The 16,978-nt window shown below is 41.1% G+C and overlaps 1 protein-coding gene across 4 annotated transcripts in view; it reads left to right on the forward strand.

Annotated features, from left to right (window-relative positions):
* The first annotated feature begins 326 nt into the window (after positions 1-326).
* Positions 327-16,978, forward strand: part of UGGT2 (UDP-glucose glycoprotein glucosyltransferase 2) — a 192,237-nt gene continuing 175,585 nt past the window's right edge. For 3 of the 4 annotated variants that reach the window (XM_057307574.1, XM_057307558.1, XM_044381900.3), the window contains exon 1: positions 328-578. In XM_057307574.1, the coding sequence (XP_057163557.1) occupies positions 427-578 (152 nt within the window). In that variant the 5' untranslated portion in view covers positions 328-426. Of the gene's footprint in view, positions 579-16,978 lie in introns of all 4 variants that reach the window. The other variant, XM_026493491.4, reaches the window with a different exon arrangement.

Genomic DNA, 16,978 nt, shown 5'->3' on the forward strand with positions numbered 1-16,978 from the left:
GGTAAAATCCACAACAGTTCCTGCCTTGGCTTCCACATTTTGGCATCTCCACCCAGCCTTAGTCGGCCGCAATCCCGGTTCGGTCTCCGGCAGTCAGCCTCCCCTCCCCGAGTCCCACAGCCTCTGCTCAAGAATAGGAGGCCCGGATCGCGGACCCGCCGGAGCATCCGCCACGCAGCGGATCGTTCCGGCACCGCCCGCACCTACGTGGCTCCAGGACCCAGCCCCGAGGGGCTCCCCGGACGGCACCAGAGCAGGACGCGCATGCGCCCGCTGCCCGCCAGGCCGGCTCCGAGTAACGGACTCGCGCTCCCCCCACCGGAAGTGGGCGGCCGCGCGGCGGGAGGAGCCGGCTGTACCGTGGCGGCTGCGGGCTGCGGGCTGTGGGCGCCGGGTCCGAGGGGCTCGCGCCTCCCTCTCCGCGCCATGGCAAAGGCCGTGGACGTGGTGCGGCTGCTCCTGGGCTCCACCGCGCTGTGCTTCTCGCTGCTTGGCGGCTGGACGGCCTCGGCGTCCAAGGCGGTGACGGCTCACTTGGCCGCGAAGTGGCCCGAGACCCCCCTGCTGCTGGAGGCCAGGTGGGTGCGGGCCGGCCCCTCTGCCGAGCCCAGGGCGGAGGGAGGGTCGGCGGGGCTGTGGGCGCGCCGTTGTCTGCCGCCCGCTCGGACCCCGTCTCTCTGGCGGGCGGCCGGGACTCCTGCTTCTTGCACCGCCGCTGCCGGCGCCGTCGTGCCGGGCGCCGGAGCATCACCCCCTCCCCTGCGACCCCGTGCGCCCCACTCGCTTGCAATTACTTTTCCCCGCAGTTCCTACTTAGCCTCACCCAGTGTTTTCCAGACTTCGGGGCCTTTGTTTAACTCGTTTGGATTTCATTAGCATTTACAAAAAAGAAAAGGAGGAAAGGGAGTCGGGAGTTGGTGTGGCATTTAATGCAGGCAACTTCCATTGGTGTAGGCAGTTCTTTTTAGGAAATGGTATTGGAAACCCCTGGTTTCATCATAACACCGTCGATCTGCTCCTAGGCTTTCTGTGGAGAGGGCAGCTTCCCACAAGTTATTTCTTCACGAGCGTCCTCCACTGAAATTAGTTCATAAGCTATCACCTTGCAGAAACAAAACTTACAGCTGTTGAGTTTTGCTCTTAGTATTCTAGAAGTTAAAAATTTTAAGTTCCTTTCTTTAGTTAGTATGAACTTTTAACGCCGGTTTTGTCAGTTCGCCAAAGAAACAGTTTATGGTCCTAAAAAGAGAGTCCGTTACCTGACACTACATTGCATATTTAAGATACTAAAGTGGGTTTTGAGATATAATTAACATTACATATTAGTTTCAGGTGTACATAATCAGTATTTGTGTTGTGAAATGATCACAGTCCTAAGTAGTTAACATCATCACCTGACATAGGTACAAGTGTTTTTTTTCCCTCATGTTATGAACTTTTAACATCTCTTAACAACTTTCAAATCTGCAGTGCAGTACAATTAACTGTAGTCACCATCCTATATATTACATACTCATGACTTATAACTGAAAGTTTGTACCAATTAACTTTAAAAATAAAAATGGACTTATTCGGGAATTATACAGAATTGCAATTAGGGACAATCAAACTATGGCAAAACCATAGGCAAGTCTAACAAACAAAGGAGAGGAACATTATTTTATGGAGACTGAGAAAGTTTGGAGGGGTTGTTTTGAATAAAAGTCTTTGGAGAAAAGCCAGAGCCAGTATGATGACATTTTCTCCTTGGCTGAGCTGCAGGACTAGTCAACTTCTTGTAGGAGATGCAAAATAATACATCTTTCTCTATTGGGGCCTGTAATTGATTCCTGTTGAAAATTTTCTGTTAGGCATCTGTAATTGACAGTTCTTCCTGTAATGGACATTGGGTGGTACAGCGACCCTTTCTCTATTCCCAGTCCACTTTAGTGAGGTTTCTGTTTAATAATTTTTACATTTCACCCCTTTGGTCAAAATCTTTCCTTGAAAGCATCACTGACCAAAAGTCAGGTTTTTTCATATTCAGTGACTTTTTCCCTCAGTGCCAGAAAGGATCTTTCCTGATTGTTTTGTCCTATATTGATGGAAAATACATAGGAGTTGGAAACCACGTAAAAGCCACATTTGAGTAACAAGGAAGGGAGGTGCCTGAGTTCTCCCTCCTAACCATCTAACGTCTGTATGATTTCAAGATAGTAAGTATTGCAAACCCTCTCCTAATTGGGTACATCATTTTTTTTCTAAGTTTTTTTTTTTTTTTAAGATTTTATTTATTTGACACAGAGAGAGTACAAGCAGGGGGAGTGGCAGGGAGAGGGAGAAGCAGGCTCCCACTGAGCAGAGAGCCCAACGTGGGGCTGGATCCCAGGACCGAGCCGAAGGCAGACACTTAACCGACTGAGCCACCCAGGCACCCCTGGGTACATCATTTCTATGAAAGTTTGACAGGCGACTAAATACAAAAAATAATTATATAGAAACAGAAGACGTAACATAACTTCCAAATTATATGATCGTTCTAAACAGGGCCCCTAGGTCAGAAAGTATCCAGCTGAAGGTATTTATTGGCACGTACTCCGACTTAAGGGAGAAAAGTTCTCCCAATGGAGGCAAAACGAGTCATGTATGCCTCCTGGAAGTTCCCACTTAAAGTAGCCATGAAAGCAAAATAATGAATACTGTAAGAGCACACTGAAAGAATTAACCACGTGCATTTGAGTGCAGGTATAAACATGAAGCAAAAAAAATTTTGCAAAACTTCAAAGGTGTATTAAAACAGTATTATCTCAAAAGAACCATTTGAAAACAGATGTTATCCAGTAATACAGCCTGTAAGGTTGCAAATTCAGAAACCATGAATTCGGATAAGAATTCTGAATCAAATAATAGTTCAGATGAAAGAAAGACATTTGTAAATTCTGAACCTTCTAACCCTTCAGAAAAAGCAAGTGAAAATTTAATTTGTCATGGGATCATGATGAGGCTGTTGCTGAAAGGCTGTAATCAAGAGAAGAGGTTTCTCCCTTTCACAATGGTTTGGGAAATGCACACAAGATCATTTCCTTTCTAAGAAAGAGAAGCAAACTGGAAAAGGTATACAGGCCTGGTGCCGACATGCTGAGAAAGCTGTATGGTCAGATGTGCTCTGCTTTCACTTGAGGAACTCTTTGCTTACAGGTCCAGTCAGGGTTTGGTGATTTCTCTAGATGTGTCACGTGAATCCAAGAGCCTGTCCCTTGGAGTTTGGTGTCACAGGGATTAGCAGTTCCTGGTAAAAGACTTTCCAGAAAGGTTGAATAGAGTCTTTCTGGAGGTGCCTTTTTCTATAGAAGAAATCTCCAGTTTGCAAGATGTGATGCTGAAGGTCATTGTCTTCTGGCAATGAAAAAGATCACTCTACCAAAGCTCGGTTAATTTTCATAGAAGTAATTAGGCCTTTACAATATCGAAGCGTATCTCCTTTTATCTGCTGTGGATCAAAGGAGCGGTAGGGGCGAGGTGCATTGGACCTCTGTGACCATCTCAAAGGGTGAGAGTCTGAGTTTCAAAGGGGTGGATCTGAGATTTAGAAGTGGTGGCAGTGCTTTTGGCCTAGGTGTTTGGAGGATCTCTACAAATTTTGCCAATTGAGTCTTAATAGTGTTAATATGTTCAACTAACGTGAGGATTGAGGATGATATGCACCATGACACTGTCATAAAACTGGGCGAACAGCACAGATGTCAAAGCACCTGATTAGTTAAATGGGTTTCCAATCACTGTGAAGTTTGAGAGGCTTCCCCAGGTAGGGATCATTTTTTCTAACAGAATTTTTAGCCACAGTAAAAGCAGCAGCTTCTCTACTAGGGAAAGCTTCAGTCCAGTGAGAAAACATATAGACCCGTTACTGAAACATGTTTCTATCCACGCGGTGGGAAAGCACTGTGAAATCCATCTGTGCGAACAGGTTTCTCTGAATTGTGTTTTTGACAGGTGGAGCAAGTGCAGTAGGCACTTTTTGCAACCTCGTTAATATGTTCCCACCAGTATGGGTTCATGAATGTTATCTTGTGTCAGTAGACCACAATTGTTTATTACATGTATAGTGGTAAGTAGTAGGAACTTAAAGATTTCTGGTAGGGCCAGATTGTTATCTGGTCCAGACCAGAGTTCTTTCTTTTTATTGAGCCAAGAATTATTAGATTTCCAGTATTGTTTTTCCCCCTCTGGAGCATTTTGTTGGGTATCTCTTTTTTTTTTTTTTTTTTTTAGGAGTATTTATTTGAGAGAGAGCGCGAGAATGAATGCACACACACATGCACATAAGCAGAGGGGAGAGGCAGACTCCCTGCTCAATAGGGAGCCTGATACAGGGGTCGATCCCAGGACCCCGAGATCATGACCCGAGCCAAAGGCAGATACTTAACTGACCAAGCCACCCAGGCGCCCCACTTGTTGGGTATCTTCTGGTGGTCTTTCTGAAATATCATTTGGCAGAACATCTCTTTGGACCTGACAGAGGTTATTGGTTTCTTTGAGAGCAATGTTTTGGGTAGGAATATCAATGAGATGGTTTCCTTTGGCCACCAGGGAGTTGAGTCTGGAAAGCCCAGGTACCTTAATAACAGCCAGAGCAGCCAGCAAAGTGTGGTATCTAACAAATTTTGGACAAAAGAGCCATTTTTAATTTTAGCCCTATTGGAAGTAAGGAAACTTTTCCCATAATCCAGAGTCATGAGCTACCCCAAAGGCATACCTGTATCAGTATGAATGTTTGCAGTTTTAGCCAAAATACAGGGTGGTTAAGAGGGATCCCATGATGATTTCATTAGGAATGTCTCTGAGGCCAGAGTGATATCCCTGTGCCATAGGGTCTAATTGTTGACTGTAATACACTATGGGTCCCTATGTTTTTGGGTGAGTACTCCCAAGGGTGTTCCCTTCCCTCTCATATGCAAAGATACTATGTCTTCCTGATCTTTCCAAATAATAGGGTGAGGTTTTACATTTTTTAGTAAAACATTTAGAGATTGAGCCGTAAGAGAGAAGTTTGGAATCCAGTTTCAGTAGTAGCCAGCCAGTGCAAGAAAACCTCATAATTGGCCTTAGTTTTAGGTTTTTGGAAAGTTCATAATGCCATGAAATCTCCCTGGATCCAAATGTAGTTATTGTTCTGAGGGCAGGTGTGCTAGGTTTCGAATGTGAGGTTGAGCAAACAGCTATTTTTCTTTAGAGTGTTAATTTCCCTTTAAGGCCAAAAGTTTTAACAGGTGGTTGCTGTCTTCTATGAAGAGGTTTGAAAAGGAGAACAGAGAAGCAGATCATCTAGGTATTGTAACCAAGTAGAGCCTATAAAAAACTTAACATCCAAATCAGCTTCTAAGGTTTGTGAAAAGGACTCTGTGAAACTGTGGGGCATTACTATCCAGGTGTATTTCCATTTTTCCTAAGTGAGAGCAAAAAGATACTGGCTCTCCCTATCAACGGGAATATTAAAGAATGCATTGTATAGATCAATTACAGTGAAAAATTTGCCTCCAGTGGGAATGGATGTCAGTGTGTGGGTTAGGAACAGCAGGGTCCTGAGGGATAACAATGTCATTTATTGCTCAGAGGTCCTGGACAAACTTCCATCCTTGGCCATTGGATTTCCTCATAGGTACAATAGGCATATTATAGGGATAATGAGGCCTTGAGCTTTGTAACCTTCTATCATGGGCTTGTTTCCTTGAAAGGCTTCTTTATTTATAAGGTATTCATTAACGCTAGGGAGAGGTTTTGAGGAATCTATTTGAGTCTTAACGGGAGGTACACTGTGGATTCTGCCAATATCAGCTAAAGATCTTGTCCATAGAGGATGGACCCAATAGGCAAATGGACAGTGTTCTCAGACTCAGCTGTAGTGCTGTCAGAGTCAGAGCAAATAAAAAGAAAATAAAAAAAGAAAAGTTTGATTACTATGGTCAAATTCTAGAATTATTTCCGCTTTTGGAAGAAAGGAATTCTGGTGTATTTTTCTAAGAACTCTCAGCCCAATAAATGATGAGTGGCAGAGGAACTAAGGAGAAAGGCATGTGTATCAGAGGGCTTAGACGAAAGGGAGTAGGTTCAGAGATAGGAACCTGTTGAGTTTATTGGAGACCCTCCACTTTAGTACTCCAGAGCAGGGACTGCTTCGTAGCAGGGAGCTTGAGCACCAAGAATGTAGCTCTGGTGTCAATAAGGACAGAGAGATTCATTCCCAATCTGGAGAGTGGTTTCTCTGAATCGATCAAGAGGGAAGACTGGGAAGAGCCTCTGTAGCTCCTTGGAGCCCTGTTCTTGGGCATTAGGACCCTGGACATTTGGCTAGGGGGCTGAAGGTGTCAGGAGCTCCTAGGCTGGTAACAGTTTTTTCCCCAATGTCCTGGCTCTTTGCAAATAGTACGAACTAGTAGGTTTTTGTTTTTGTTCAGGGGCCTTCATTTGCCAGAGGTGAAAATGAAGAATTTTAAGAATTATATCGGTCTTTTTTTTTTGAGGGGGGGTGACACATGTAGGATGTGAGCAAGCTAGTCTGCCAAATTGACTAAATCTGGAGTGAACATAGTTTCCCATTCAACCCTGGTCCTTTTCTCTAAATGAGAACCCCTTAATAAGTGTAGAGTTAAATGCTACCTAGGTGGCTTCAGCATCTAAAGGAATATTAGAATTTAAAGACAATTTGGAGTTGATTGTAATAGTCATGAATGGGTTCACCAGGCTTCTGTGTGCCGGCCTGAGTTTCGTTCCAATCAACAGGCTTAGGAAAAGCTACTGTACTTAGTGGAGATTTCCAGCAAGAGTTTCAGCCTCTTGCCAGAAATTAGGTGTGTGTTTCTCTAAATCCCTTGCAGGATCTTCGCTGGACTAGTTTTATCCAGTGTTTGACCTGGCCCTCACCAACAAGCATGTAGACAAATTGATATAAATCTGAGAAACCGGGTTGCTAAGTTTGAACAACTATGCTAAGTTCTTTGGCAAACCTATCGAGGTCCTCAGTCACTTTAGGAAACTCTTTGACTATGGCTCACGATTCAGCCTTAGTCCAGGGAACATAATGAATTTGGGGTTTATTTAGATCCTCAAGAGACTTAAAACTTTAACAGGGAAGGTTTTAATGGGTTCAGGAAAGAAAGGAGTGGGAAGTTGAGGGAGAAAGATAATTTCAGCGAGAGAATTAGAAGAGGGAAACTGAGGGTATAGAGGAGGTGCAGGCAGTACGGAAGGGCAGGAGGGTGATGGCGCTGGAGGTGGGGTCTGAGCTCCAGGTGCTGCCGCGCATCCTGAGACAAGACGGCAGGGGGAAAAGAGAGACCTCAGAAACTTTTATGACTTCTGTAATTGTTCACCTCCGCTAATCTAGAAATCGTATTTTGCAGAGAGGCAATTTTAGATTTCTGATAACCTTTGGAAGCTTCAAAATACCAATCAAAATAGACATCTCATGCAGCTTTGACAATTTTAGAGCCGTGGCTGCTTTGAGAAAAGTGTTGGGGAGATCAAATAATGGCCATTGCTGTTCTAAATTACTTTTGGTTAAGTCGGTGCATTTATTTAGAAATGTGGATGAGGAGGGACCGTAGTTTTTAAACACAAAACAACTGGGGTCCCAAAAGCAAGAGTGGGGGGGCTCAAAGCATTTTGATACCTGGGATCCCATTTTGTAGAGGCTTTTTTTCTAAGGGAGAAAAATAATTCCTAAACGGCATAGTTTCAACAGGAAAAGCCTGTTCCAGAAGCAATCCAACTAAAGGCCAGCATAGTTCCAGTAGGAATGGTCCAGTTTCAAGAAGGAGTCAGATCAAAGACTTCCACAGTTCCAATGAACAGTCTGGTTCCAAAAAGGAGTTGGACCAACCAAAGGCTAGCACAGTTCTAACGGGAACAGTTTGATTCCAAAAAGGAATCGTACTAAAAACTAGTGTAGGTCCAACAGGAGCAGTCTAATTCCAAAAATGAATTGGACCAAAGGCCAAAACAAGCTACAGTTCCAACAGAACCAGTTTGGTTCCGAAAAGGAGTCAGATAAAGGCTAAGTGAGTACTCTCAGAAAGAACAAGGCCTTAAAATCCCAAATAAAAGCTTGGAGAGCTCAAACACAAAGAGAGCGTGGCTAGCAATCCAGGAGAAAACTTACCCCCAAACTCCAAGGTGGGCAAGAAAACTGTGAACCCAGTTGGCTCTGTGGGTACAGGCACTATTTGCTCACCAGCCTCGGATTGTTGGGGGTCGTCTCTGGATCCTATCTGTGATCACCAAATAATGTTAATCTTAAAACAGTTATTTTACCAACAAAAATGGGTTTCCTCAGGAATAACAGAATTGCAATTAGGGACAAACTATGACAAAACCTATGGCAAGGCAAACAAAGGAGACGAATGTTATTTTATATAAAGAGGGAATTGGAAGGGTTTGTTTGTTTGTTTAAGGAAAGTCTGTTGGAGAAAAGCAGGAGTTCAGGGTGATGATGGTTTCTCATTGGCGGAGTTGCAGAGGTAGCCAGTTTCTTGTAGGAGATGCAAGGTACCTCTTTCCCTGTTGGGCCCTGTGATTGATGATTCTTTCCTGTTGAAGATTATTCTCTTAGATGTCTGTAATTGACAATTTTTTCTGTAATTGACATTGAGTGGTACAGCTCCCCCTTCTAGCTGCTTCTAGTATCCCCCTCCCACATTAGTGAGGTTTCCCTTTATTAATTTTCACATACTTTTTGACCACCTCCACCTATTTCACCCATCCGATGCCTGCCTCTCCGCAACCACCAGTTTGTTCTCTGTAAATGAGCCCTTTTTTTTTTTAAGATTCCACATATAGGTGAGATCATATGGTTTCCTTTTTTATGGCTGAATAATCTGTTGTGTACATATGCCACATTTTCTTTATCCATTCATCTATTGATGGACACTTAGACTGTTTCCACGTTTTGGCTATTGTAAACAATGCTGCAGTGAACATGAGATGTATATATCTTTTCCAGTTGTTTTCATTTTTTTCCTGAATATATACCCAGAAGTGGAATTGCTTGATTATATGGTAGTTCTTAAATTTTATTAGGAGCATTCATACCATTTTTCATAGCGGCTGCACCAATTTACATTGCCACCAACAGTACACAAGTGTTCCCTTTCCTCCAAACCTTCATCAATACTTGCTGTCTCTTTTTGATAGTAGGTATTCTAACAAGTATGAGCTGGTATTTCATGGTTTTGATTTGCATTTCCTTGGTGATTAGTGATATAGAGCGCTTTCTTGTACCTGTTGGCCATCTGTATGTCTTTTGAAAAATGTCTATTCAGAGCTTTTTCCCATTTTTTTAAATGGAGTGGGGTTTTTTGCTATTGAGTTGTGTGAGTTCTTTCTGTATTATCAATATTAATCCCTTATCAGATGTGTGATTTACAAATATTTTTCCTATTTGGTAAGTTGCTATTTCATTTTGTTGATGACTTCCTTTGCTGTGCAGAGGCATTTTTTTTTAAAGATTTGAGAGTGAGCATGAGCAAGGGGAGGGGGAGAGGGAGAAGCAGACTTCCCACTGAGTAAGGAGCCTGATACAGGGCTCCATCCCAGGACACTGGATCATGACCCGAGCTAAAGTCAGATGCTCAACCGACTGAGCCCCCCAAGTTGCCCCATGTAGAGGCATTTTAGTTATAGTACCACTTCTTTATTTTTGCTTTCTTGCCTTTGCTTTTGGTGTCAAATCCAAAAAAACCATTGCCAAAACCAATGTCAAGAAGCCTACTGCCTATGTTTTCTTCAAGGAATTTGTTGTTTCAGGTCTTATGTTCAAATCTTAATTCATTTCAAGTTAATTTTTGTGTATGGTGTATTGGGGTGAAGTTTCTTTTACATGTGGCTGTCCAGTTTTCCCAACACCATTTATTGAAGAGACTGTCCTTTCTCCATTGTATATTCTTGGCTCCTCTGTTGTAAATAAATTGACCATATATACATGAATTTATTTCTGGGCTCTCTATTCTGCACCATTGATCAGTGTGTCTATTTTTATGCCAGTCCCGTGCTGTTTTGATTATTCTAACATCGTGATATAGTTTGAAATCAGGAAGCCTATTGCCTATAGCTTTGTTCTTAAGATTGCTTTGGATATTAAGGGTCATTGGTGGATGTTCCATTTTTGTGAAAAATAGCGTTGGAATTTTGATAGGGGTTGCCCTGAATCTGTGGATTGCTTTGGGTACTATGGACACTTTAACAATATTCTTTTAGTCCATGAATATGGAATATCTTTCCATTTATTTGTGTCTTTATCAGTGTCTTATAGTTTTCAGTGTATAGACTTTTTTTACCTCCTTGATTAAATTCATTCCTAGGTATTTTATTTTTTTTGATGCAACTGTAAATGGGATTGTTTTTAAATTTATCTTATAGTTTGGTATCAGAAATGCAACAAATTTTCATATATTGGTTTTGTATCCTGCTACTTATTAGTTCTAATAGTTTTTTGGTGTAGTTTTAGGGTTTTCTATGTATAATATCATGTCATCTTCAAACAGTGACTATTTTACTTTTTCCTTTACAATTTGGATGTTTTTTCTTTTTCTTTCCTAATTGCCCTTGTTAGAATTTCAAGTACTGTGTTGAATAAAAGTGGTGAGAGTGAGCATCCTTGTCTTGTTCCTGATCTTAGAGGAAAAATTTTGAACTTTTCACTGTTGAGTATAATATTAGCTATGGGCTTCTCGTATGTGGCCTTTATTATGCTAAGGTTTGTTCCCTCTATGCCCAGTTTGTTGAGAGTTTTTATTATAAATGGACATTGACTTTTGTTTAATGATTTTTCTGTATCTATTGAGGTAATCATATGATTTTTATTTTTCACTTTGTTAATGTGGTAAATCATGTAGACTGACTTGTGAATGTTGAACCATCCTTGCATCTCTGGAATAAATCCCACTTGATCATGGTGTGTGATCCTTTTAACGTATTGTTGAATTCAGTTTGTTAATATTTTGTTGAGGATTTTTGCATCTGTGGTCATCAGGGACATTGGCCTGTAATTTCTGTGTGTGTGTGTGTGTGTGTGTGTGTGTGTGTGTGTCCTTGTCTTGGTATCAGAGTAATGCTGGCTTTGTAAAATGAGTTTGGAAGCATTTCTTCCTCCTTAAGTGTTTGGAAGAATTTGAGAAAGACCGGTATTACATCTTCTTTGAATGTTTGGTTGAATTCACCAGTGAAACCATCTGGTCCTGGACTTTAGTTTTGGGGGAGTTTTTTGATTACTGACTCAATCTCCTTCATTATAATTGGTTCAGATTTTCTGTTAGTCAGTCTTGGTAGGTTGTTTCTAGGAGTTTCTTTTTAGGTTGTCTGATTTGTTGGTACATAATTGTTTGTTGTATATTATAATCCATTGTATTTTATGATATCAGGTGTAATAAAGTAGTTTTATTGAATAAAGTATTCTAGCCTAACATGTGTCCTCTTCCTCTGTCTCTTCCCCTGTTTCTCCTAGAGTTTGCGTGGATCTGATCCTATAGCTCCATTCCAAATCAGTCTAACTTTTGCCAGTCTTAGGTTTTTAGTTGCATTGTCCTGATTTGTATTTCTCTTGAGTCTTAGAACTGGAACTTTTGTAGGATGCTCCTTAAAGTCCTTCACAATCTAGCCCCCATGTGATGTACCAACCTAATCACTTGTAGTGGGAGAATGGCAGCTCCCCAGAAGATGTTTCCTTCCTAACTGCTGGAACCCATGAATGTTACCTTATTTGGAAAAAGGATTTTTGCAGATGTAATTAAGGATCTTGATCTGGTTGGGTGCTAAATCCAATGTCCTTAGAAGAGAAGGCCATGTGAACAGAGGCAGAGATTGGATTGATGTAGCCATAAGCCATGGAATACTTGTATCCTCCAGAAGCTTGAAAAGGTAAGGAAAGATTCTCTCCTAGAGCCTTTGGAGGGTGCATAGCCACACCACTACCTTGAATTTGGACTTCTGGCCTCTAGTACTGTGAAACAATAAGTTTCTGTTGCTTTAGATTACCGAGTTTTTGGTGATTTGTTACAGTAGCCCTAGGAAACCTATACAGTCTTGATAATGAGGAATGCTGCTGTAACAAATAGCTAAAAGTGTAGGAGTAGCTGGTAAGTTAAGCAAAAGCTGGTAGAGTTTTGAGAAATATGGTAAAAAGCCTAGATTACCTTAAGGAGGCTATTGGCAGAAATAGGGACATCAAAGGTGATTTTGGTAAGGACTTAGAGGAAAGCAAGGAGCATGGTCAGGATGAAGCTTCTGTCCTAGGAAATACTTACATCCTCATGAGTAGAATGTTGGTGGAAATAAGAACATTAAAGACACCGCTGGTAAGAGTTCAGAAAGAAATGAGGGACCTGTTATTGGAAGCAAAGATGATCCTTGTTCTATAGTGGCAATAAAACTGGCTGAATTGGATTCTATAGTTGTGTGGAAAATAGAACTTGTAAGTGATGAACTTGGATAGCTAACTAAGGAGCTATCCAAGCAAAGCATTAAAAGTGTCTCCTGGTTTCTCCTTGTTTACGGTAAAATACAAGAGGGAAGAGAAACTGAAGAAGGAGCTGTTAAGGGAAAAGGAAGGCAGCATTTAATAACTTGGGAGCTTCTCCACCTGTCCAGATCGCAAAGAATGTTGAAATGAGGAAGCTCAGTGTTGGGAATGCATGCTCTTGGAAGAAGACCAAATATATGGCTGGACAGTCTTTTTTTGTGTAGGTTAGGCATCTGACTCATGGATCCACTCAACTATCTCAGCAGAAGCCAGGAATAGAGGTGAGCTTATGCAGGAAGGATCTGTGGAGGGTTTTTCTGTAATGGCATGACCCTGGTGAGACATAACAAGAGATCCACAAGGATTTTGATTATGTTGTATCAGCAGAAACATTGCTAGCTCATACCAAAAGAGACAGAGACAGGATGAAATGAGACAAGGCTGTCAGACTTACAAAATTCCATAGGCAGGAAATTGGTTAATACACTACTTGGCTGCAAACATGTGCTACCCTTCATGAAATAGGAATAATAAGACTGAGGGCAGAACCATGGCAGGCAGCACAGCGAGTAGAGCAGTAAGCCACTGAGGATTATGCTCAGGGCTCAGAACCTAATAGAATTGTCCTGCTGTATTTCGAATTTGTATGGGACTGGTAACTCCTTTATTCTTTCTAATTTCTCCCTTTTGGAATCGGAATGTCTATTTTTGGAATTTGGATTGCCTATCTCAACACTGCATTTTGGAAGCAGAGAACTTGTTTTCTAATTCACAGATCCACATATGGAGAAGAATTTTGCTCCAGGATGGAACATGCCCAGTGTCTCACTCACACCTGGTTTAAATGATTTGCATGATGAGATGTGAGACTTTTGGTGATATTTACATGAGCTTTTGGCTTAGAGACAATGCTCCAATGGATTGTGATTACATTGGGGGTTGTTGGGATAGGGCATACGTGTTTTGTATGTGGAACAGATATGGATTCTGGGGAGCCCAGGGTGGACTGTAGTGGCTTAAATGGTGGCCCGCCAAAAAAGATAAATCTAGATCCTGACTTCTGGAACTTGTGTTAACCCTGACACCAGGAATTTAGACTTTTGGCTTCTAGAACTGTGAGAATAAATTTCACTCATTTTAAGCCATTACGTTTGTAGTAATTTGATATAGTAGCCTTAGGAAGGTAATATAATACTCTACTATAGTCTTTTTCATTGATACCTTATTTATGATCCTACCGTATTACTTTCTCTTTGGCTGATCTTATCCCCTCTTAAAACTAATGTGTTTCTAGTATGTTCTCATAACATTTGCTCAGTACTTCTGTAATAATTCTTATTGCAAGGTATGTATGCTCATCTCTGCTGCTAAAATGTGCGCTTCAAGGGATAAGATTATTTCTTTATTTTGCCAAGGCACAGTGCACAAACATAGGAGCTTGGTAAGTATTAGTAAATAGTATTTGCTGAGTAGAAGCAACACGATTATTTCTTTTTTAAAGATTTATTTGAGAGAGAGAGCACAAGTGGGAGGGGCAGAAGGAGAGGGAGAGAGACTCTCAAGCAGACTCCTCTCTGCATGTGGAGCCTGACAAGGGTCTCAATCTCACAACCCTGAGATCATGACCTGAGCTGAAATCAAGAGTCAGATGCCCAACCGACTAAGCCAACCAGGGGTCCCAAGAGTATTTCTTATTCATACTTGTTTTCCCAAGGCTCAGTACAAAAGAAGTAGGTGCGCAGTAATGTTGATTCAATGGAAGGGACCTTATATTAGGTAGTGTCTTCAGACCACCATCACATTTACATCTACAATGTACCTGACCTGTGGAAACTGGTGTCCTGGCGGTATAATCCAGATGGGATGCTTAATGTTCCCTCATGCACTTTCCTGTTCTGTTGTGAACAAATATAAATTGTCAGCAAGTCCTTTGTTATATCAACTAAAGTCTTTTCCACTACAGCTTTTATCTAGCGGTCCTGACTTTATCCTTTTGAACCCGATCTCTTCTTTTTGACAGTGTAGCAGGCTGGAAGCTGGTAGTTTGTTTAACTGTTGCATTTTGTGTTTTTGTTTTTCTAGACTTCATTATTCTGCTCATGTTCCAGTTTTTAATGATTCTTGTAATAAAAATTCTAGGAAAGTCAAAGAGGTTGAAGGGAATAAGTGTGGAAAAGGAAGACTTGAGAGCATTGGGTAGATTGAAGGAACTTAGGAGATAGAAACTTCAGAGAAGTGATAGCTTTCTGTTTGGAGTACTCCATTTTTCAAGAGCATTCTTGGGAATTTCTGTCTCTCCTGCCTCTGTCTTTTTCTCTATTTATAGAATCTTTCAATTCAGCCTAGAAATTTGAGTGTCTATTTTGAGCATGGCCCTATGATGGGCACTGTGTAGGGAGCAAAGATGAACGAGGTATGTCCCCTATCTAAAGAAATTTATAATTTTGTACTTGTTAGGGATGATTATAGACTGATGAGGCTAACTTTTGTAACACGTAACTTCTTTTTTTTTTTTTTTTTTAAAGATTTTATTTATTTATTCAACAGAGATAGAGACAGCCAGCGAGAGAGGGAACACAAGCAGGGGGAGTGGGAGAGGAAGAAGCAGGCTCATAGCGGAGGAGCCTGATGTGGGGCTCGATCCCATAATGCTGGGACCACGCCCTGAGCCGAAGGCAGACGCTTAACCGCTGTGCCACCCAGGCGCCCTGTAACACGTAACTTCTACATCGAAACAGCATTTTATTCCCCTGGTGTTGCTCTTGACGAAAATATTTTTTGGAATTTCACTTCTAGCTATTGTCATGCTCTTTCATACATATAAACCTATGCTCTATGCAAATCACTTTTTTACTTTGTGGTAGAACTTTTTTGGGAAACACTGTTATTTGGAGCTAAATGTTGTTTAAAACAAGTGAACAAATTGGAAATGCCAGTTTTTTGGGTCTTTTTTTACCTTTTTAAACTTTAAGTGAGGAACTGATGTAAATGATCTCTCAAGGATATTTCCTTTTTTAAAATTGAGTTACTGGCAAATTGCCCCTGAAAGTGAATTCCAGAAGAGTTCCAAAAGTGCTGAGAGCAGTGGTATATTGAGGGAATAAGTGTGCAGGAATACGTTCTCAAGGTGAACACTTGAACGATCGTACTTAAATGTGTAAATTCTCGCATACACAAGTTTTGCCTGTGGTTGCACGGTACATGAGCCTGTCTGTAGTTCTGGTCAAGTCAGCAAAGCACGGAGCAACACTTCATACCTAACTGACTTGAAAGAAGAGAAAACAATGGGATAAACAGGATGTGACGTGTAAAGGTCAAGGATGGTACAAAAACCCATTGTTTCCTTTTCTTTTAGCTTTTTTTTTTTTAATGCCACTGAGTTGGACACCATTAATTGCAAGAGTTGTTTATGCATTACTTTCAGTTCCTGTGCTGTCATGTTTATGTGGATAAACTAATCGGTTTTTCTCCCCTCCTTTTCTTCTTCAGTGACCAGACTCACAAGAATTGCTTTACATGTGTCTTGCATGTCCTCATACCTGCCATTTATATTAAGCATTGGTTTAAATTTACCAAGCCTAGAGAGGAAGATAAGATGGGTGATAACAAATCTGTACCATCTGTTAGATGGCTATTTCTTTTCTAGTTTAAATAGTTGAATCTACTTGCCTTTGGGTGTCTTGTGCTTTGTTTTGTACAGGACTGAATAGCCTCTCACTTAATTCACTATTTCCAAAGGTTTTATTTTTTAATTTTCCCCTCATTATTTCCAAAGGTTTTAAATGGCTTTGGTCATTTTTTCTGACCTATGCTCTGTGGAAAAATCAAAGGGTGTGGGCTTCAAGGCCAAAGACCTAATTTGATACACCAGCTTCCTATTAACTTTTTCATTAAGGTATTTTCTGTTTTAAATAATAAAAATTGTCTATAATAAAGAAATGTAGCTAAATAAAAATATTATTTTTTGAGAAAGTGTATGCGAGAGTTGGGGGGGGCAGGGGGATAGGGGGAGAGAGAAAACCCTAAGCAGGCTCCACCACGCCCAGGACAGAGCCCAGTGTGGGGCTTCATCCCAGGACTCTGAGATCATGACCTAAGCCAAAATCAAGAGTCGGTCACCCAAACAACTGAGCTACCCACCCAGGCACCCCAATAATATTATTTTTAAAAAGTATTTATAAAACCAGTTTTTGTTTGTGAAACATAAGCAGTGTTTTTTTGTTTTTTTTGTTTGTTTTTTTACCTTTATACAACACTCCATTACTGTTAAATTATACTTCTCAGTAATTTGAAATAACATAGATGGAGCTAGAGAGTATCATGCTAAGTGAAATAAGTTAGAGAAAGACAAATACCGTATGATTTCACTCATGTGGAATTTAAGAAACAAAACAAATGAGCAAAGGGAAAAAGACACAAACCAAGAAACAGACTCTTAACTATAGAGAACAAACTGGTGGTTACCAGAGGGAAGATGGGTGGGGAATG

This window comes from Ursus arctos, unplaced genomic scaffold (assembly GCF_023065955.2).
Source record: "Ursus arctos isolate Adak ecotype North America unplaced genomic scaffold, UrsArc2.0 scaffold_10, whole genome shotgun sequence".
In the NCBI taxonomy this organism is placed as follows: Eukaryota; Metazoa; Chordata; class Mammalia; order Carnivora; family Ursidae; genus Ursus; species Ursus arctos.